Source organism: Daldinia childiae (assembly GCF_008694065.1).
Source record: "Daldinia childiae strain JS-1345 chromosome Unknown Scaffold3, whole genome shotgun sequence".
Taxonomy (NCBI): domain Eukaryota; kingdom Fungi; phylum Ascomycota; class Sordariomycetes; order Xylariales; family Hypoxylaceae; genus Daldinia; species Daldinia childiae.
The window spans coordinates 3,327,932-3,344,887 of record NW_022984644.1 but is presented as its reverse complement, the minus strand read 5'-3'; the positions used below and the strand labels follow the sequence as shown (position 1 = coordinate 3,344,887).

General features: G+C 46.8%; 8 protein-coding genes across 8 annotated transcripts; 4 read left to right on the top strand and 4 right to left on the bottom strand.

Annotated features, from left to right (window-relative positions):
* Window positions 1-1,132: 1,132 nt before the first annotated feature.
* On the top strand, window positions 1,133-1,609 carry GL218_03628 (uncharacterized protein; the record flags this gene model as incomplete). The annotated part of the gene is made up of 1 exon (XM_033580199.1): window positions 1,133-1,609. One exon carries the CDS (start codon window positions 1,133-1,135, stop codon window positions 1,607-1,609), a length of 477 nt encoding a protein of 158 aa, XP_033437491.1.
* Window positions 1,610-2,359: 750 nt separating this feature from the next.
* Window positions 2,360-4,509, bottom strand: GL218_03627 (Dol-P-Glc:Glc(2)Man(9)GlcNAc(2)-PP-Dol alpha-1,2-glucosyltransferase; the record flags this gene model as incomplete). The annotated part of the gene is made up of 5 exons (XM_033580198.1): window positions 2,360-3,270; window positions 3,328-3,468; window positions 3,517-3,968; window positions 4,139-4,227; window positions 4,303-4,509. 5 exons carry the CDS (start codon window positions 4,507-4,509, stop codon window positions 2,360-2,362), a joined length of 1,800 nt encoding a protein of 599 aa, XP_033437494.1.
* A 500-nt stretch (window positions 4,510-5,009) lies between these two features.
* Window positions 5,010-6,548, top strand: GL218_03626 (Dihydroorotate dehydrogenase (quinone), mitochondrial; the record flags this gene model as incomplete). Its single annotated transcript, XM_033580197.1, has 1 exon — window positions 5,010-6,548. The coding sequence occupies one exon, from the start codon at window positions 5,010-5,012 to the stop codon at window positions 6,546-6,548; it is 1,539 nt and encodes a 512-aa protein (XP_033437495.1).
* A 279-nt stretch (window positions 6,549-6,827) lies between these two features.
* On the bottom strand, window positions 6,828-7,562 carry GL218_03625 (uncharacterized protein; the record flags this gene model as incomplete). The annotated part of the gene is made up of 5 exons (XM_033580196.1): window positions 6,828-6,836; window positions 6,897-7,044; window positions 7,172-7,225; window positions 7,380-7,429; window positions 7,551-7,562. 5 exons carry the CDS (start codon window positions 7,560-7,562, stop codon window positions 6,828-6,830), a joined length of 273 nt encoding a protein of 90 aa, XP_033437492.1.
* Window positions 7,563-7,962: 400 nt separating this feature from the next.
* Window positions 7,963-9,028, top strand: GL218_03624 (Mediator of RNA polymerase II transcription subunit 4; the record flags this gene model as incomplete). The annotated part of the gene is made up of 2 exons (XM_033580195.1): window positions 7,963-8,110; window positions 8,184-9,028. The coding sequence occupies 2 exons, from the start codon at window positions 7,963-7,965 to the stop codon at window positions 9,026-9,028; spliced, it is 993 nt and encodes a 330-aa protein (XP_033437493.1).
* Window positions 9,029-9,954: 926 nt separating this feature from the next.
* GL218_03623 (Transmembrane 9 superfamily member 2) lies at window positions 9,955-11,955 on the bottom strand (the record flags this gene model as incomplete). Its single annotated transcript, XM_033580194.1, has 2 exons — window positions 9,955-10,022; window positions 10,077-11,955. 2 exons carry the CDS (start codon window positions 11,953-11,955, stop codon window positions 9,955-9,957), a joined length of 1,947 nt encoding a protein of 648 aa, XP_033437498.1.
* Window positions 11,956-12,729: 774 nt separating this feature from the next.
* On the top strand, window positions 12,730-13,869 carry GL218_03622 (uncharacterized protein; the record flags this gene model as incomplete). The annotated part of the gene is made up of 1 exon (XM_033580193.1): window positions 12,730-13,869. The coding sequence occupies one exon, from the start codon at window positions 12,730-12,732 to the stop codon at window positions 13,867-13,869; it is 1,140 nt and encodes a 379-aa protein (XP_033437499.1).
* Window positions 13,870-14,525: 656 nt separating this feature from the next.
* Window positions 14,526-16,400, bottom strand: GL218_03621 (Baeyer-Villiger monooxygenase; the record flags this gene model as incomplete). The annotated part of the gene is made up of 4 exons (XM_033580192.1): window positions 14,526-15,410; window positions 15,520-15,595; window positions 15,648-15,985; window positions 16,059-16,400. The coding sequence occupies 4 exons, from the start codon at window positions 16,398-16,400 to the stop codon at window positions 14,526-14,528; spliced, it is 1,641 nt and encodes a 546-aa protein (XP_033437496.1).
* Between the last annotated feature and the right edge of the window lie 556 nt (window positions 16,401-16,956).

Here is a 16,956-nt window from a genome sequence, read left to right as displayed (position 1 = left end):
AATAAGAGCTTACTGTAAAACGACTCCGGGGTAGCAGGAAAAGTTAGGTAAACCATATATATTACGCCGATAGGTTGTAATTTGCATCGTCCCACGTATTACTATATATTAGAAGATACAAAGGCTTTAAATCGGGGACAACCCCGCAAACGTTGCCAATGGAAGAATGAAGTTTAGAATTATTTAGTGTTCGGCGATCTTCGGGAACGGGGAAACATAAGAAAACATTCGATTCAGCTGTCAGGGCTGACGAGCGGGGGGAAGGAATGGGGATAATGAAATCTGGGGAAGCGTGGGTAAGGAACACCGGAAAAAGGGGGGGACGAAGGGGATGAGGAATAATGTGCCTCGGATCGGCGATGGATCGAATCGCTTTTATCTTATCTCTTTTTTTCGGTTTTGTAGGTTGCATAGACCGGAGTACCGCTATGACCGATATTGTTCATGAATAAGAAGCGCTTAACTTAGGGCGATAAACAACTAAAAAGTCGCTGTCATTAGGCGCAAATGACTTATTCGGAATTCCCTTTGGTGCTGTAGCTAACCGGAAGCGAAAGGGGGGAAAGAACCTATCAAAACCCCTCCATTTGCAAAATGAAAACCCCACTAAGCCATTCTTACCCCACCTGACTAGCGGTTGGTGCAATAACATTACTCATGTTACCCGGGATTGGCCGAGGGGTTGTTACTTGGCTAACAAGCCACTGACCTTCAAGTATGTGCCTCGACGTCAGGATTTTGAACCTTTTACCTCGCACACACAACTTGATGACAATACAATTTCGGCGTACACATGTCAACACCACACTTTTAAAAAAAATTTAGAATAAATTATTTAATTTGTCGTTGATTTGCGATAGAATAGTTTTCTTTTATTGAAGAACTGACTACCTCATTTTATTACCATTTACGGATAACTAAACTCCTCTTGGCTGATCCGACACGCACATTACTACGATAGATTGCGTTTATTTTCACCGATCCTCGGCTTCACCATCAGCGCTGGTCGCCTTAGCCTACGGCACCTTTTTCCGCATAGCGACTTCTACACTGTGATATCGATCATCACGTACTTCCCGTTTATCCATATCCAGAATCCTTGTTGCTTGCTCTCTTCCCGCCTATCGCCAAGATGCCTTCGTCTCAACGCCCGTTCTTCCTATCTTCTTTCCTCGCCGCCTTCCGACAACAGACACCGCCAGCCCTATCAGCAACGTCACAACCTAACAAACACACCTCACAGCCTGCATCAGGTTCATCGCCTTCGGGGGCGCGATCGATGTCGTCAACATCCCATACTCAGGCCCAATCACCATCACAACAACAATCTCAACAGCGAACAGGGGGTGTCATGAATCAACTACCCTTGCAGTCGCCACCTCGACATCATCACTCCCCACAACCACATCGCCCAGGCATGCCTATCCCGGCTCCCGGCCGTCGGCGAGGTAGTGACAGTAGTAGTGAGGGTTTCCGCGATGTACTTGGTGCTGATAAGTGGTACATCGGAGGTCGGACAGCTGGCGGTGATGAGCGATTCTTTAAGTTAGGTGTTGTAAAACGGGTACGGAGTCAAGATCGCTTGAGTTTAGACAGGTTAAGTCTATGATTACCCACCAAACAGTTCACCACCGAAACCGGGCCGAATTATGGTTAGGGATGGGACGATGGCGAACTCATAATTTACATATCTGTCTATCTCAATACTGAACGTACTTAGTGGACTGCCTACTTGCGAGGACTCATGGCAGGGAAGGGTAAACATATGGAATATACGGTATAAATCATGATTGCCCTCATCAAGGCATTTAAAGGAAGGGTGGATAAGGGTCAAGGCCATGCAAATTTGCATTAGGGAATTGATGGATACTGTATATGGCACAGCACGGCACGGCGTTGAGAGTTTGCTATTTAGGAACGGCGTTTAGGCGGCCTGGATACATGGTTCAAAGCATGCATGCTAAAGACCAAGAGAAAAGAAGAGAATTAAGAGAAAGAAAATAATTCGACATTACCGGCTTGAAAACCGGACATCACCATCTCACCTCATCACACAACGACACGCCATCCTATATGAAATTGACGCATTAAGCGACGACAAGAAGAATCTGACATTCGCTGTATAGTATGCGAATATAGTATTGGAAAAGAGGACATATATCTACTTCGGGAGAATTCCCAATACCATTAGATGAATACTAAAAGTACAAATTCGGATGGCAACATTTTGATCATTCTTTCATTTTGGACGTGAGAATACTTTAGTTGCAAATGACTGCAATCACAGGTCTATCTATGTACTAGCTACGGAAAATGCAAGAATTGCGTCCGACTAATAGTTATTAAAAACCAGGTAGAATTACCACATAAATCTTTGTACATTCCCGCCGTCTAGCAACTCACCGTCTGGCCCTCGCCAATAAAACGGCCGAGTGATGAATATGTACATAGTTGCTACGTTGATTAGCAGAAACCACACTGTCTCAAGGAGAGGCACAAGGTGCTGAGAGATCAATGAAGTTGACCCTAACTTTGGGAAGGTAGGTCGTGTTGGAATGAGTAAGCGCCAGAATACCCACGGTAGGATGAAATAACGCGGCTCGACTAGCGGTGCCGTTACGAGGGAGAAAGTGGCTGCGAGGAGAATCAGCGCGGTTGATGTAGACGGTGGTATTGCCGCCGCATCCGCCGTTGTAAGAGTTACGTTTGGCGACTTTTTGTCAGTCGGAGGTGGTGATAAGGACAAGGCCTCGTTACTGAATGGTGTTAGTATCCACTGGCGCTTCTGAGCAGGTAGTGTGGTTGAGAGGCTGCCTTGCAGAGCGGCCCAGCATAGCCAACCACAGATTACGTAGACCGGGACGAGGGCATATCTTATCCACCATGATCTCAAGATCGTGTATCGGAAGATGTAGAACATGAAGTGCCTATTGTCGGCTAGTGTGAATGGATGGACAATAGTGTTGTATCGCACGATTAAGGTGGTGATCACTAAAGCACCGGCGAGGATAAGGACGGAATGTAGTGTATGGCTCGATCCGATGTGGTTGAATGCTTTTAGGACTGCGGACTGATCAGGCTTACTCTTAGAAACAGAGGGTTTCTTCGAGTGTAAGTCTGATTTAGTTGAACCAGTGATGATTTGGAGAACATATATAGCCAGACCTATAAGCGATGGGATAAAAAGAGGCGCCGAGAAGAACGCAAATAGGGGCCATATATATAGCATCTGGGCTAAGTGTAGAGTTGCCACGTGATTGGATTTATCCCCTATTCACAGTCAATAATCAATTCTCTTAAAAAGACGACTCTACTGAGTCAACTTACCTAGCACAACGCCGCCGTTCCAGATAACAAACCCAACGAATGCCCCAAGGACTATAAGGTGAGGCCAGATCTGCCTACGTATAATAGTCCCGAGGTTACAGATTGAAGCTATGCCAATACTGACGGCGGAAAGGACCAGGTCTACTTATTTAGTTAGAGTAATTGTCTAGGGAGTGGTTGGAGACTTACCAATTGGGTGTGCTAGGTTCAGGGGCGGATCGTGGATATCGCCAAGGGAGTACCTCCAAACGTAAAAACTGATCTGTTCCGACAGCGTCTGAAATTTTGGTGCAGCTATGCTTTCCGGGCAGAGAGTCTTGATGACGTGAACGACTTCTAAGCCACCCATGTATACTACGACCCAGAAGATGTTGGTCTGCCTCACGCTCAGCGCCAGGAGTCCGAGGAAGATCGTACGAATGTTACTTGCTGTGGACGGTTTATCTGAATACATCCGGCTTAGGTGGTTGATGTAGGCAAGTAGTACGGTAAACGTGGAGAGGACGTCTGTGTAGTACAAGCCTGAAAAGAAGAATAGGACAGGGAACAGGGTGACATTGATTCCTGTCCAGAAGGAATCTACCGAGTACGGACTTGAAGCTCGCGCATCGCTTGCTATCCTTAGCTGTCCCAGCTGAGCTCTAGATACGATGACAGCTACAGCTAGATAAGAGATAATCTTTACGTTGAACTCCCGGAGAATATATACTGAACACGAAAGCCTTGATAGTCTAATTCCTAGGATAGTCGAAATGTAGCTTTACGCCGTCAGTTGTGAGAGTAGCCAAGGGAAAATGTGATTTGAACTGACAGTCCAGGAGGGGTAGTGATCTTGTCATCCCACACGCCGAATTTGCCATCACAGTAAACCTGTGCTTGGGGGATATGAAACACTTCATCCTAATAATGTATTAGATCTTAATATGTCTAGGTAGTTATAGCGAATTTAAAAGTATTAGTTTATTGTATACATACCAAATACGGGTTCGAGGCATGTTTGGTAACGAATGATAGCCAGGCATGACCAAGGAACTGAATAGTTATCAAAGATAGGAATATTCCTAGCCCTGTGCGAGGAGATGCGATCTTATGGATGGCGTAGATATATGTGGCCGTGGCAATGAGGCTGTAACCGGCCAGCTGGGAGACCCAAGAGGAACTTGGCTCCAACCAGGGAGTCATTATCGTGTTCAGGAACTAGGGAAATAAATAGGGGGTTAAAGAAGAAATAAAAAGTCTATTTCAAGTTGAAGCATATTTAGTAACTAGCAGATCTAAGATAATTGATTTATTGTCGATTTAGTTTTAGGATATGCGTTTCGCACGTGGTATTCATCAATTTATAATTTTAGAAGCAAATTTAACATGCCAAATAACAAATAATTCAATTGAGCAACAACTGACAGATCTTTAGACGTTCCACCCCTGCCAACTTTAATAGACTGGTACATGCATTTCGTACTTTGTAGATCCATCTATTCCGTATAGTGGGCCTTACTCTGATTGGGTAAAAAGTGATGCTTGCCAAGAACTAAAGTTTCCAAAGCTTTACACGTTCCATTGATTTACACAATTTACACAACACCAAGTTTTAATATCTCGGTCTTTGATATATCCAATATCAAATTATACCGTAAGAACAAGCCATTGAGGGCTATTATGCCCATCACAAAGCCTTCGCGATGGCATCTTCTCATCGAATAGCTCGGCGCTTCCTCAGCTCACTGGCCAACCCGCTATCTTCCTCTAGACGATCTCCCGCTCAGCTTCGTACCCGAATCGCTACCCGTAATGCCTCAACCTCCACAAACTCACCACCCACGTCCCGGTTAAAAACTGCATTCTATATGACGTCTATAGCTGTATCCGGCTATGTTGTCTACGTTTATGGCACCGATACTCGCGCTTTCGTCCACCGTTATGTTGTACCCCCGCTGCTCCGCTATCTCTACCCGGACGCCGAGGAGGCTCACGACGTTTCTGTCTCCTCTATGAAAACGCTATATAACCTAGGCCTTCACCCGCGCGAGCGCTCTAGCTCATCCATCTCTAATGGTCCGGATATTAGTGTATCTGTCTTCGGAGAGCAACTGGCAAACCCTATTGGTATCTCTGCGGGCCTCGACAAGCATGCTGATATCCCGGACCCGCTGTTTGCCCTTGGTGCCTCTATCGTTGAGGTTGGTGGTTGCACGCCGCGACCACAGGAGGGTAACCCCAAACCGCGCATGTTTAGAATCCCTACACTAGACGGTCTGATAAATCGGTATGGACTAAATTCGCGTGGCGCTGACGATATGGCTATGCGGTTACGAGATCGGGTTAGGCTATATGCTAAGACAGTTGGGTTGGACGAAGCAAGTGTATTGAACGGCGAGGCCAATGTTCCTCCGGGTAGCCTGTTGCCTGGACGCTTGTTATTAGTGCAGATTGCTAAGAACAAGGAGACGGACGAACGTGACGTGGAAGCCGTGAAGCGGGACTACGTATACTGTGTGCAACGGCTGGCACGGTACGCGGATGTGCTTGTTGTTAACGTGAGCAGCCCGAACACGCCAGGCCTACGCGACTTGCAGGCCGTGGAACCCCTTACACGGATCTTAAGTGCGGTAGTCGACGAGGCGCGGCGGACGGATAGGAAACGGGCACCTAGGGTCATGGTCAAAGTCTCGCCGGATGAGGACGAAGATACTCAGATGGAAGGCATTGCGCAGGCGGTGTGGTTGAGTGGTGTCGACGGGGTCATCGTGGGTAATACCACGAAGCGCCGGAATGGACTGGTCCCAGCTGGGGTGAACATATCACGTAAAGAGCAATATACTATGACAGAAACAGGTGGTTACTCGGGCCCGATGATGTTTGACCGAACTGTCGACTTGGTAAGACGGTACCGGAAATTGCTAGACGGCCAATCCTTCCAGCCTGCCAAGACGGGCAAGGCTTTTGCTAACGAGGCGGTTGATGAGAGTATAACGGGAATTGAAGGAACTATCACCGGATTCTCTGAAACAGAGAAGAAAACTAGCACCAACCAGCCGCAAGAACAAAAGGTCATATTTGCTACGGGAGGGATCACAAATGGGCGGAGAGCTCTGGAGATTTTGAATGCTGGCGCGAGTGTTGCCATGATCTATACCGGTCTTGTTTACGGAGGTGCTGGATCCGTTACGCGCATGAAGAGCGAGATGAAGGAAGAGTTGGCTGCAGAAAATAAGTCATAAATACAAGAAAAGGGGATTTGTGGATGGGATGACTTGTTTTAAAAAGACTATTGTATCACCACTACACGTATTAGACAGAAAATTAGATGAGGTTGGTCGACAGTGAGCACTGTGTAAAATAGAACTACGTCGAATACAAAAAGGTAAGGGCGGGGTGTCTAAAGACTCAATGAGAGATCTATTTGGATGTCATTTTGTACAGAAGTTCGCAGTATGAGCTCTATTCTAGCGTCGCGCTCCCTTATCTGTCTAGTAAAAAACCACCAGCACGATGCAAGTTTAGAAGGGCTAAATATGATGGATTAGCAAAGCTTGATTTAAGAGAAAGGGGCCGTGACAGCAACTCACGTTGTCTGATGCGGGAACCTCATTGATGTAGTGGCTACCGATGAAGGGGATTTTTTGTAGGATGTCCTTCTTTACTTTAGGGATGCCGGAGGCGTAGAAGATGACGGCAAAGAGGGCTACGCCACCAAAAGCGCCGGCCTTGAACCCGCTGTAAGTTGGTCCGTTAGCATACTACTATCGACAAATATGAAGTTGTTTAAGCCTGCGCAGATGGCATGTACGCTTTGCTAGGGGTCTCTGGATCGGCTGAGAGTGAAAGTAAACGGGTTGCTTACAGGCTGCCGATCTGCTTAAACGTCCATCCTGCAACGTTCGGTTGGTAGTGGTACCTTTCGTTCGTTCATCCGTTAGCTAGGGTTCGAATAGCTTTTAATGTTCCATCCTCTGATGCAATTTTCCCCATCCACGTAGCTCGCATCACCGATACCACATCCGAGCCGGATACCATGTATTCCGCCAACAAACAATCGGGTGCGCACTCACTTAGGTCCGTAGGGGCTCTTGTAGGAGGGATACGCCTGTCGAATAGGAGTCTATAGTCCCGCTAGGTTAGCAAAACCTCTAGCAAAAATTCACACACGAGCTTCGAGGGTAAGGATGCATAATGCATGAACAATTAACACCGAATATATTGGAGACTGGTGTATATCTTACCTGGAACACCATCTTGACTTAGAGCCGAAGAGTATATCGACGCGGAGACTCAATGGCAAGTAAATTGACTTTTGATTGTGATATGATTTTTGGTGACAGCTTCAACTTCAGTTCCGGTTTTCGATGGAAGCTGCGCGACATTCTTCGGCTGACATTTCGGAGGATTCCGGTTGGCAGCCATGTTTGTCAGCCACAGAAATGCATAAGCCACAATGTCCACAGCGCAGGTACTATTTTGATAGATCTTTTAATTGCATTTAGGTGTTCAATAGGTACGTTAGGTACTTCGTACCTTGCATATTATGGGAACTTAGCTCTAATCGCAAAGTGAATGTCGAAAGCTTCAATCTTTCAACTTTTTTTCTCTATACTTATTTCTTGGTCCCAATATAACACGTTATCTGAACGCAGAATGGATAAGCAGCTCGACGTATGCTTCGACCGCGTCGAGAAGGCATTGGGTACGCTGGTCGATTCTATTGCCAAGTATCATCCCTCCGTCGCCCAAGTTAACGAATTGGGGCTCGCCGACGTTGAGCTCAACAAGGGCCTTGAGGATTGTATGTTCTTCTTTCAACTATCCCCCCCCCCCCGGATCATAATTGGATAGGAACTGATTTATATGCCTCCCAGTACAAACCCACCAATCTAACTATCGAAGGATTCAGGATCTACGAGCAGCGACAACTAGTTTTGATACTCAGATCAAAGAAACATTGCGCCTACTAGCCAACACGCGAAAGGAACTTGTCAATGCTCCTGCCACCGTATTCCCGTCCGACCGCCCCAGCTACGATATCGACTACGACGAACTACTCGCCTACGCTAGCCGGATTAGCAAAACTACTATCCCCCCCGGCGGTGCAGCGAACAGCCTTTCGACCGAACCCAAAGTCGAGAATAGTGGAGGACCTGGGACAGAAACGGCTGCTACAACACCAGCGGGAGGGACACCCAACGGCGCCCCAGCTGGTGCCGTGACACCTGCGAATACGAATGGAGCGCAACAGCAAGACCCTACACCGCAGTCGCAGCAGCTCACCACCACAGGTAGCGGCGATGCGATGGTCGCACAAGAAGAGCTACCCTGGAAGCTGAACCCATTCAGCGACGTCGAATTCGTGCCGTGGCCAAGCGAGGAGTCCGTACGCAAAGGAGCGCTAGTTACCCTAGCCTTCCTCTCGGAGAAAGGCATCAACCCGGAGAACTACGACCCCGAGGAAGAAAAAGCGCGCAAGGAGCGCGAAAAGGAAGAACAGCAAGCGGCAGAAGAACGAGAGAGGCAAGAGCGCGAGGAGAGGGAGCGCAGGGCCAGAGAGGAGCAAGCACGGCTGCGGGCCGAACGCGAGAAAGAGCAGAGGGAGGCGTGGCGGCGCGCGAGCGTTACTGGGGGTGCGGGACCGAGTCAATCGTCGCCGGTGGGAGAGAAGAAGCAGTTCCAGTTTATGGCCGATGATGACGAGGATGATGACGAGTAAAGCATTCGCTAGCAAATCGGTAAGGGTGCGTATTGCTACAAGGCAATGCGAAGCACAGGGGTTTTATGATGTCTAGCATGGTACGCATATGGCCCATATGCCTTGATTGAATAGTTAGAGTTATTCTTAATTACCATCATCGACAACACAGCCATATTCTATTACGGGATTCCGTAGCCAGTTACCCTGGGCAGTATAATCGGCGTTAATACCACCTATGGAATAACAAGTGATCTAGGAAACTAGTCAGGCTTCTCAGGTCTACCATTTAAAATGGTCATCTACCCAGGTAGTTGTCTCAAATCTTATAATAGCGTATTAAAATCTATCAAATTGACTCGAGTTGATCGACGTACATTTCTAGTAGGACCCGCAATCAGTATGAGCTTCCCCCCTAGAAGTACGGTACCGCCGACGGACCGGCCCCACTTCGGGTTCCGGAGGTTTCAAGGTTCTCATCTCGCAGAGGGTCTTCACGCGAATATGAGGGTTTTATAGCGGCCGCGTAAGGGGGAGGAATTATCACATTAATAATAGCATTAAACTCAAGACATCGCGTAAGTAGACTTTTATTCATAATTTTCTAATACGTACCCAGATACCTAGAAAGGTTCCCACGTTCGTTTTGTGCCTATCTGGTCCGCCGGGACCAGACTAGACAAATTTTCTTCTATTCTACAGGTTTCGTGTAAGCCTCTTCTGAACCTGGAAGAACGCCTCCTAAAACGCCAGGCCCTTCGGAACTCGCAGGCCACATTTATGCAACTCGTTAAATTCCATCCCACCTCGTGAAACTGGACTGCGAAGACGGCGTGTGGAAAAAAAAGATGTTGGTCGTACATTTCGTATAGTACATATTTTTCGATTACTCCGAGTCGCTCTCCTTTGCGACTCTCCTTCTGTCCGCCCCTCGTAGCTTGTGCTGTTTAGTCGATCTTGATAGAGCGGTATATCTTATTAACGAACCACCAACTGGAGAAAAACCCAATGGACCCTAAAGTACAAAATTAGTATAGTTCATGAGGATATTCATAATGCAAGTACATACCTGTTAAGATAAAGAAAAGGAAGGAAAGAAGAGCGCTATATCCGATATACAAGACAGTGCCAGATAAGCCACCCAGAGACAACTTGCTGATTAAGTATATCAGGGCGTTAGCAAAGATATAACCCGCGCTCATACCCGCAGCCAGGAAAGATCGCCACTGCCAGTGGTAGTTCTCGGCGCACAGTAAGAAGTACACCATCAGAACCGTAACCGCAGCACAAGTGATGATCATAAGACCATAGCAGAGGAAGAGGAAGCCGAACATGTAGTAGATCTTGCTAAACCAAATCGAGCTCATGATAAAGTATAGCTCGACGAAGATAGCGCCGAAAGGTAGGATACCAACCAGCAGCATACTCGGGATCGGCTTCAAATAAGTGGTGGCGGGAGGAATCTGTCGCGGGATCTGGTTGGTTCGAACAGGAGGTTCAAAAGCTACCGCACGGAATCCAAGCCAAGAGCCAGAAACCGAAAGGGGAATCGAGATTATGAACCATATACCAATGATGACTAGCATAGTGGTAAACGGGACGGCACCAGCAGCTCCATTAGCCCATAGGAACAGGTTGAGAAAGAAGAATGTTGTGAAGACGATGCCAGGAACCAAGAGAGGAGTCAGACTGATATTCAACTTCCACTTCTCGCCATTCATCGACTTGTAAACTCTCGCAGAGACATAACCCCCAACAAAGCTAAGGAGAGTGTATAGGATGATCATGATAGTTCCAAGGGAGCCACGGTTAGATGGGGATAAGAAACCTAGCAAGGCAAAACAGATAGTAAAGCCGGTCATAACGAACAGCTGAGCACCATTGCCGAGGAAGATGGAGAGGAGCAGAGGATGCGCCGGGGTTCTGAAAACATCTCCATGGACCAATTTCCAACCAGAGTCCTCCTGGACGCCATCCTCAAGATCCGCTGCGCCCGAAAAATCCTCTAGGTTGATTTGATCCAATCGGTTGTATCTCGCAATATCCTTCTTCAGAGCCCTGAATAGAACTGAGGCAACCGTAACCGTCAAGAAGATAACAACAACAGCGGAGTTGACGAGGGAGAACCAATGGATTTTAGGGTCGAAGACATGTAGATATTTATCCCATCGTGTAGCCCAGGCAGTAGGCGACTCGGTCCAGTATACGCTGTAGGTAAATGTGACTTCAGTTTGAGAGCCTTCATTTTCGAGAAGGACTACGGGTGGCGTCTGATTGTCGTTGCATTCCAGATTGTCGCCCTTGTATGCCTTGGAGGCAGGCTGAACAATTACACCCACTACCCTCAGCTGGTCGTCCTTTCCGTTGACCTTATGATATTCGACAACGATATCGTAGTGGTTATTGAAGAATGTCGGGCCGTCAGGATCAGTCGTGGAGATGGAGCCCATAGCAAAACCTGGGCTATAAAACGTGGTCCCGGTAAGGTCATCGAGAAGATGCTGTCCGGCTGGTAACCCATCCACTAGCCAGTTTAAGGCGTAACCCTGCATTATACGCTTATTTACGAAGTGCGCAGCAGCCGTGTCGTACTTCGAAGTGCATAGCTTCTTACATGTCTCATTCTTCTGCATGCTGAGGTCAAAGGGCGAAGTCATTATTCGATCGCCGAACAAAATACTTCCGAGGCTTTCGGACACGTATGATGGGCCGCCTTCGGGTTGACAGAACTGGAACATCTCGTTGTAATAGTCGTAGGACATGACGGAATGTAGAAGCGCATCTTGGCCGGCAACCGGCTTAATGCTATTCACGTAAAGGGGGACTTTATGGCCAGATTCATATGATGTAGGCGCGACGCCGGGAAGGTAGAAAGCAGTCGCAAGTTGGGGGACAGCGAGCAGCGCAGAGCAGAGCGCCCAGGACGGCGCAAAAGTTCTCGACTTCATCGTTGGTGTTTATGACATCGAGCTCTACTTAAGAGTCAGTTAGTTAATATCTATATTACTAGAGGGTGTGTTAGAAGAGAACTTGAAGGGAAAACGAGGAGGCAGGAAAATAAAATAAAAGTTATTCAACTTACGTATCACTGAGCGCCGCAGAGAAGGATTCAAGACCAATCACAGAGCACAAAGGCTCGTTTGCTTGATATATTAGAAGAGAAGAAATACAAAGCTAACCAAATTATTTCGTAGTAATCTAAAATTAATAGAGAGGTAGCTATTTGAAGTACGGCTAATGACGTTGAGAGCGCGCGTCTCAAAGCGTTTTTAGTTTCGACGATTGTTTCAATATGCGGTCGACGGCGGCGTATGCTTGAAATATTTGAAATATTTATTATGTTGTTCCTTGCGGATTCATAAAAGTTTAGGTTAGGAGCTCTGCATTATTATTTGAAGTGGATACTTGCCCGAGACAGCTGTCCCCAAGAAATCTTGGGATCTTAGTCATCCGCAGAATCATATAAGATTAGGTACATAGGTACAAGTAGATGACAGGGGATGGATATCCCTAGGCAAATTTAATGCTAGCTGCTGCGCTGCAAGCAAGCAAGGCGCGTTTCCTCTCAGCTAAAAACAAAAATGCAGGGATCTCTTATCCTTATCGTTCAACCAATATTTTTTTTTTTTTTCATCTTGTTACATTTTCAATTGAGATATTCTTCTTAAAGCTACTTAGTTAATATCACATCGTCAAAGAGTCTTTTTCTTCCGAACCTAGCCATGGCAGTCCCAGCATCTTTACCGACCCTACTGGACTCCTTAACAAACTCGTTAAATTCAGCATTCGAGGCCACTCCTAAAATATCCGGCATCGAACCAACCAAGGACGGAGTATCCCTCCTCGACGTCAAAAACGAGCTTCTACTCTCCTACCTACAAAACCTTGTTTTCTTAATTTTACTTAAGATAAGGAATGCAAAAGAAACCGGCTCGGAGGAACTAGAAGAGCCGAACGAATCTGACCTCTCGGAGACCGTTGTGAAAAAGTTGGTTGAATTACGACTATATCTTGATAAGGGAGTTCGACCCCTCGAGGAGAAATTGCAATTCCAGCTTGATAAGATATTGCGCGCAGCTGATGATGCTGAGCGCATTGCTGCCCAGGCGTTAGAAGATGTCAATTCAGAGTCAGAGTCAGGTGAAGATGATGATGAAGATGCTTCCGAAAACGAGGCCCCCGTCCGACCTACAGTTGGTCTCTCAGCCAAGCAGTTTGGTCCCAGCTTCAACAACTTTGCGCCACCTTCAAATCCTGTAGGAATGGCCGCCATTACAGCGACAGAAGACAAGACAGGTGCATACCGCCCGCCCAAGATCACACCGACCGTTATGCCCACAGCCGAGCGGAGGGAACGGCGTGAGCGCAGACCCATGAAGTCTGCCGCCGTCGATGAGTATGTCGCGAACGAGCTATCGCATATACCAATTGCAGAACCGAGCATTGGAACGACGATCGTGTCCGGCGGCAGAAAGATGAAGACCACCTCTGAGCGCCAGGAAGAGAACCGCAAACGTGAATATGAAGAGTCCAACTACGTGCGTTTGCCGAAGGAGAGCAAGAAAGACCGCGCCAAGCGTACCAAGACCGAGGGACGCAGCGCAAAGATGAACTTTGGTGGTGAAGACTGGTGGGATCTTGGCGAGGGCGTGGACCGAATCGAGAGATTGACCAAACGTAGAGAAGGCGGCAGTAGCACCAAGGCTCTACTCGAAAAGAGTCGTAAGAGAACCAGAGAGACAGTCGATAGCGCCCGTGGAAGTGGCCATGCCATTGGGACTCGGGAGCTAGGGATAGGCGAAAGATTTAATAAACGTCTCAAGGTGATGGAGGGTGGACGCAGAGACCGAGGCAAACGTTAAGGATATACCTAATATCAACCAAATATCATTGAATCCAGACTTCTAGCTATCTATACCTAAGGTATACTAACTCCAAGATTCAACTAAAAGTACTACAACAAAGGCGTCAACCCTGATTACGGCCTTTGAACAGCCACCTGTTTCGTTTTCTTCCATATAATCATAGTTCCCTCAGGTCCTTTCATTAGGTACTCGTTACGTATACCAGATTCCATTCTCGAAGATAATACAACAATGATTGAACCTCATATCCACGATTAAACTACAACAGCGGCTCGCGGAAAATAATCGGGTACAGGGAATTCCGTGCGAGTGTTGAAAATTTCATCTCTCACGGGAGTCTTATCGAACGGGTTTCTTAAAGTACTATCAAGATGCGGGTCGTCCAAATTCTTAACAAGGCATCATTTCTTGCGATGGTAGAGGGGGTTGCCGTATAGTAAGCTATCATCAAGATGGTTATGATAGCCGTATCTACCACGTTTGCGAGAAATGATATCGCGACCATTAAGATTTGAGTCCAACATGGCGATTATACGTTGAGCTTCCAGGTAGTCCGACGAGTCCGACACTAAATTTCCCAAGTAAGAGGTTTCTCGAATGTCAAGATAGTCCGAGAGGTGCTCAAATGAGAGATTTCTATCGTCAGTAATTTCCTAAAAGCTTTTGCCTTCGTCTCTACTTCGCTCGTCAGCTCCAGTATGTCCAATACCGTTTCGGACTTGATCCTCCGCGGCCACCACATGCTTAGGCAGTGCAAACCCCAAGCCGAAGAAGACGAAGAATGCCCACTTCCATCGGAACGGGTTGATAGTGACGCAGAAAAAGAACCACCAGAGTAGTTCGAGGTACGTAAAAAAGTCAAAGGCACCAGTTGGGGCTGTGGCTTTTAGGACCTTGGTCATATCGATCCAGCGTTTCATCCAGAAGGTAGATGGGCGCGTTAAGGGGTCCACGAGAAACATAAGCAGAATCCGGGTATATATTCCGATATGCCAGTTGCCAACAGTGCCAATAGCCGATAGATATGTGCAGTTGATGGCCGAAATGGAGGGATGCTGCGGAGGAAACGTTTGGAGATACCAGTTTGGCGGGCCATACGACTCGCTATAACAGTCATCCGGAAGGAAACTCAACGATGGCCGCTTATATCCGGTCGCCATGACTATCATGTCGCCTTTGATATTGACCTTTCGGCCGGGGCCTCCCTTCGGTACCCCCTTATCTCTCTTGTTCACTAAGATTCCCGTCTCGGTAAACCCTTCAATATCACACCGTATCCACTCAACTTGGCCGGAACGGAGTTTGTCCATGACATCAGAGTTAACCATCGGCGTGTCCATAAATATGCCCTTGTCGTTTGGTGCTAAGTCTTGTAGGTCTCGGTAGAAGAATTTCTTCAAAAGCGCCTCGGGGATAGAAGACAAGATAGTCTCCTGCCCCCATATATTCAAGGAAAGCAAAATATCAACAAGCCAGTTGCGAGGAATGATCCACTTGTCGCTGCGTGATAGAATATATATCTTCGATGCGCCCTCGTCCTATAGGTAACATTGAGTGTTAGTGATGACTACCCATAAAGTTCATATTTCCATAGACCTGAAACCCCTCAATCAGATTTTTAGGGGATATATTGAGGGTATAACATACAGAAGCATATTCCAAAGCTTCTACGGCCGACGCACCACCACCGATAACTATCATGGATTTCTCTTTCGCGTCAACACTGTTTTTTATTAGTTCAGTAATTCGTGAAATGGCACTGTTTCGATACTCACCCAGTCAATTGGCTAGAATGATAAACAGGATTCTTGAATGTTTCCATGCCATCCATCTTCGGCATCTTGGGGTCTCCGCACGTTCCTACGGCTGCTATGATACCTTCAAATCTACCATTTGCGGGGTTATTGATGATCCAGCGGCCCTTCTCATCTTTATAGACTTTTTCGACTTGAGTGTTGAATTTGGTTTTCATATCCAGTCCATATCTCTCCCAGAGCTGTTTGACCTGGCTGATAATCTGCCGTCGGTCTGGATAGCCATGTTCCCATTTGACGGACGGGTGAAATCTATACATAAATGAATGGATTTGCAAGCTCGAGGTGTTGTTCACTTTCTGTTATATAGTCAATCATTAGTAAATAGGAATTCGATCATTTAGGCCTCTATGGAAGGTTTAGAATACGTACGCTCCAGATGCCTCCTAGACTCTTTTCATCCCCAGCCTCGAATATCACCACGTCGAATCCGTGGCCAATGCAATGAGCTGCTGATGTCACACCGGTAATGCCTGCACCGATAATCGCAACCTTAGGCCTCCCTACCCTTGTGCTCGGCCCCGGGGGTGTCGGGGAGAATATCTTGTCTGCAAGCCATTGAAATATGATAAAGCATAATTGGAACTGCCACTGAATTATCTTGGATATAAAATGAAACGGGTGAATAATGGGATTGTCCAAGTCCTTGAGCCCTCTTCTAGTTTCGGTTCGAAAGTCGGACCAAACCTCAGAAGCTTCCTCCCGAGGAGACATAACGAACTAAGATGCAGTTTGGAAAGTCAAACGGGGAGAATAGCTTAATGTGCTTGTATACAAACTTAGGAGGTAAATAGCTTAACAACAATAATGACAAGAGAGTCAAAAACAACCAAAGTTCAAACTTGCTTGAGAGATAAAACAAGGTAGAGAGCTCTAATAATTAATATCGCAATTGATTCAATTTGAATAACCAGAAAGCCAGGGGGTGGTTTCCAATTGACGCTTCCATGACGATGAACTTTGTCAGGTCCATGGGTAATAACATTCGAAGTATTCCGAGTAACCCTGTCCATTACGTCATTTAGCAGCATCAAATAAGAGAAAGAGAAGAGCTCTCCGTTGACATGTGAAGAAAGCTAAAAGGAAGCTAGCTACCTCATATCTAGCGCACGGACCACAATTCATAATCCACCATCTTATCATCTATTTCATCCATTTGCCGATGACAGCGCCCGACAATAAATAGAGACATTACATTCATACATGTACCTGTAAAAGACAAGCATGTAATTTTTTGTGTGCAAGTACACGTCCTAAATCCCATATTCCA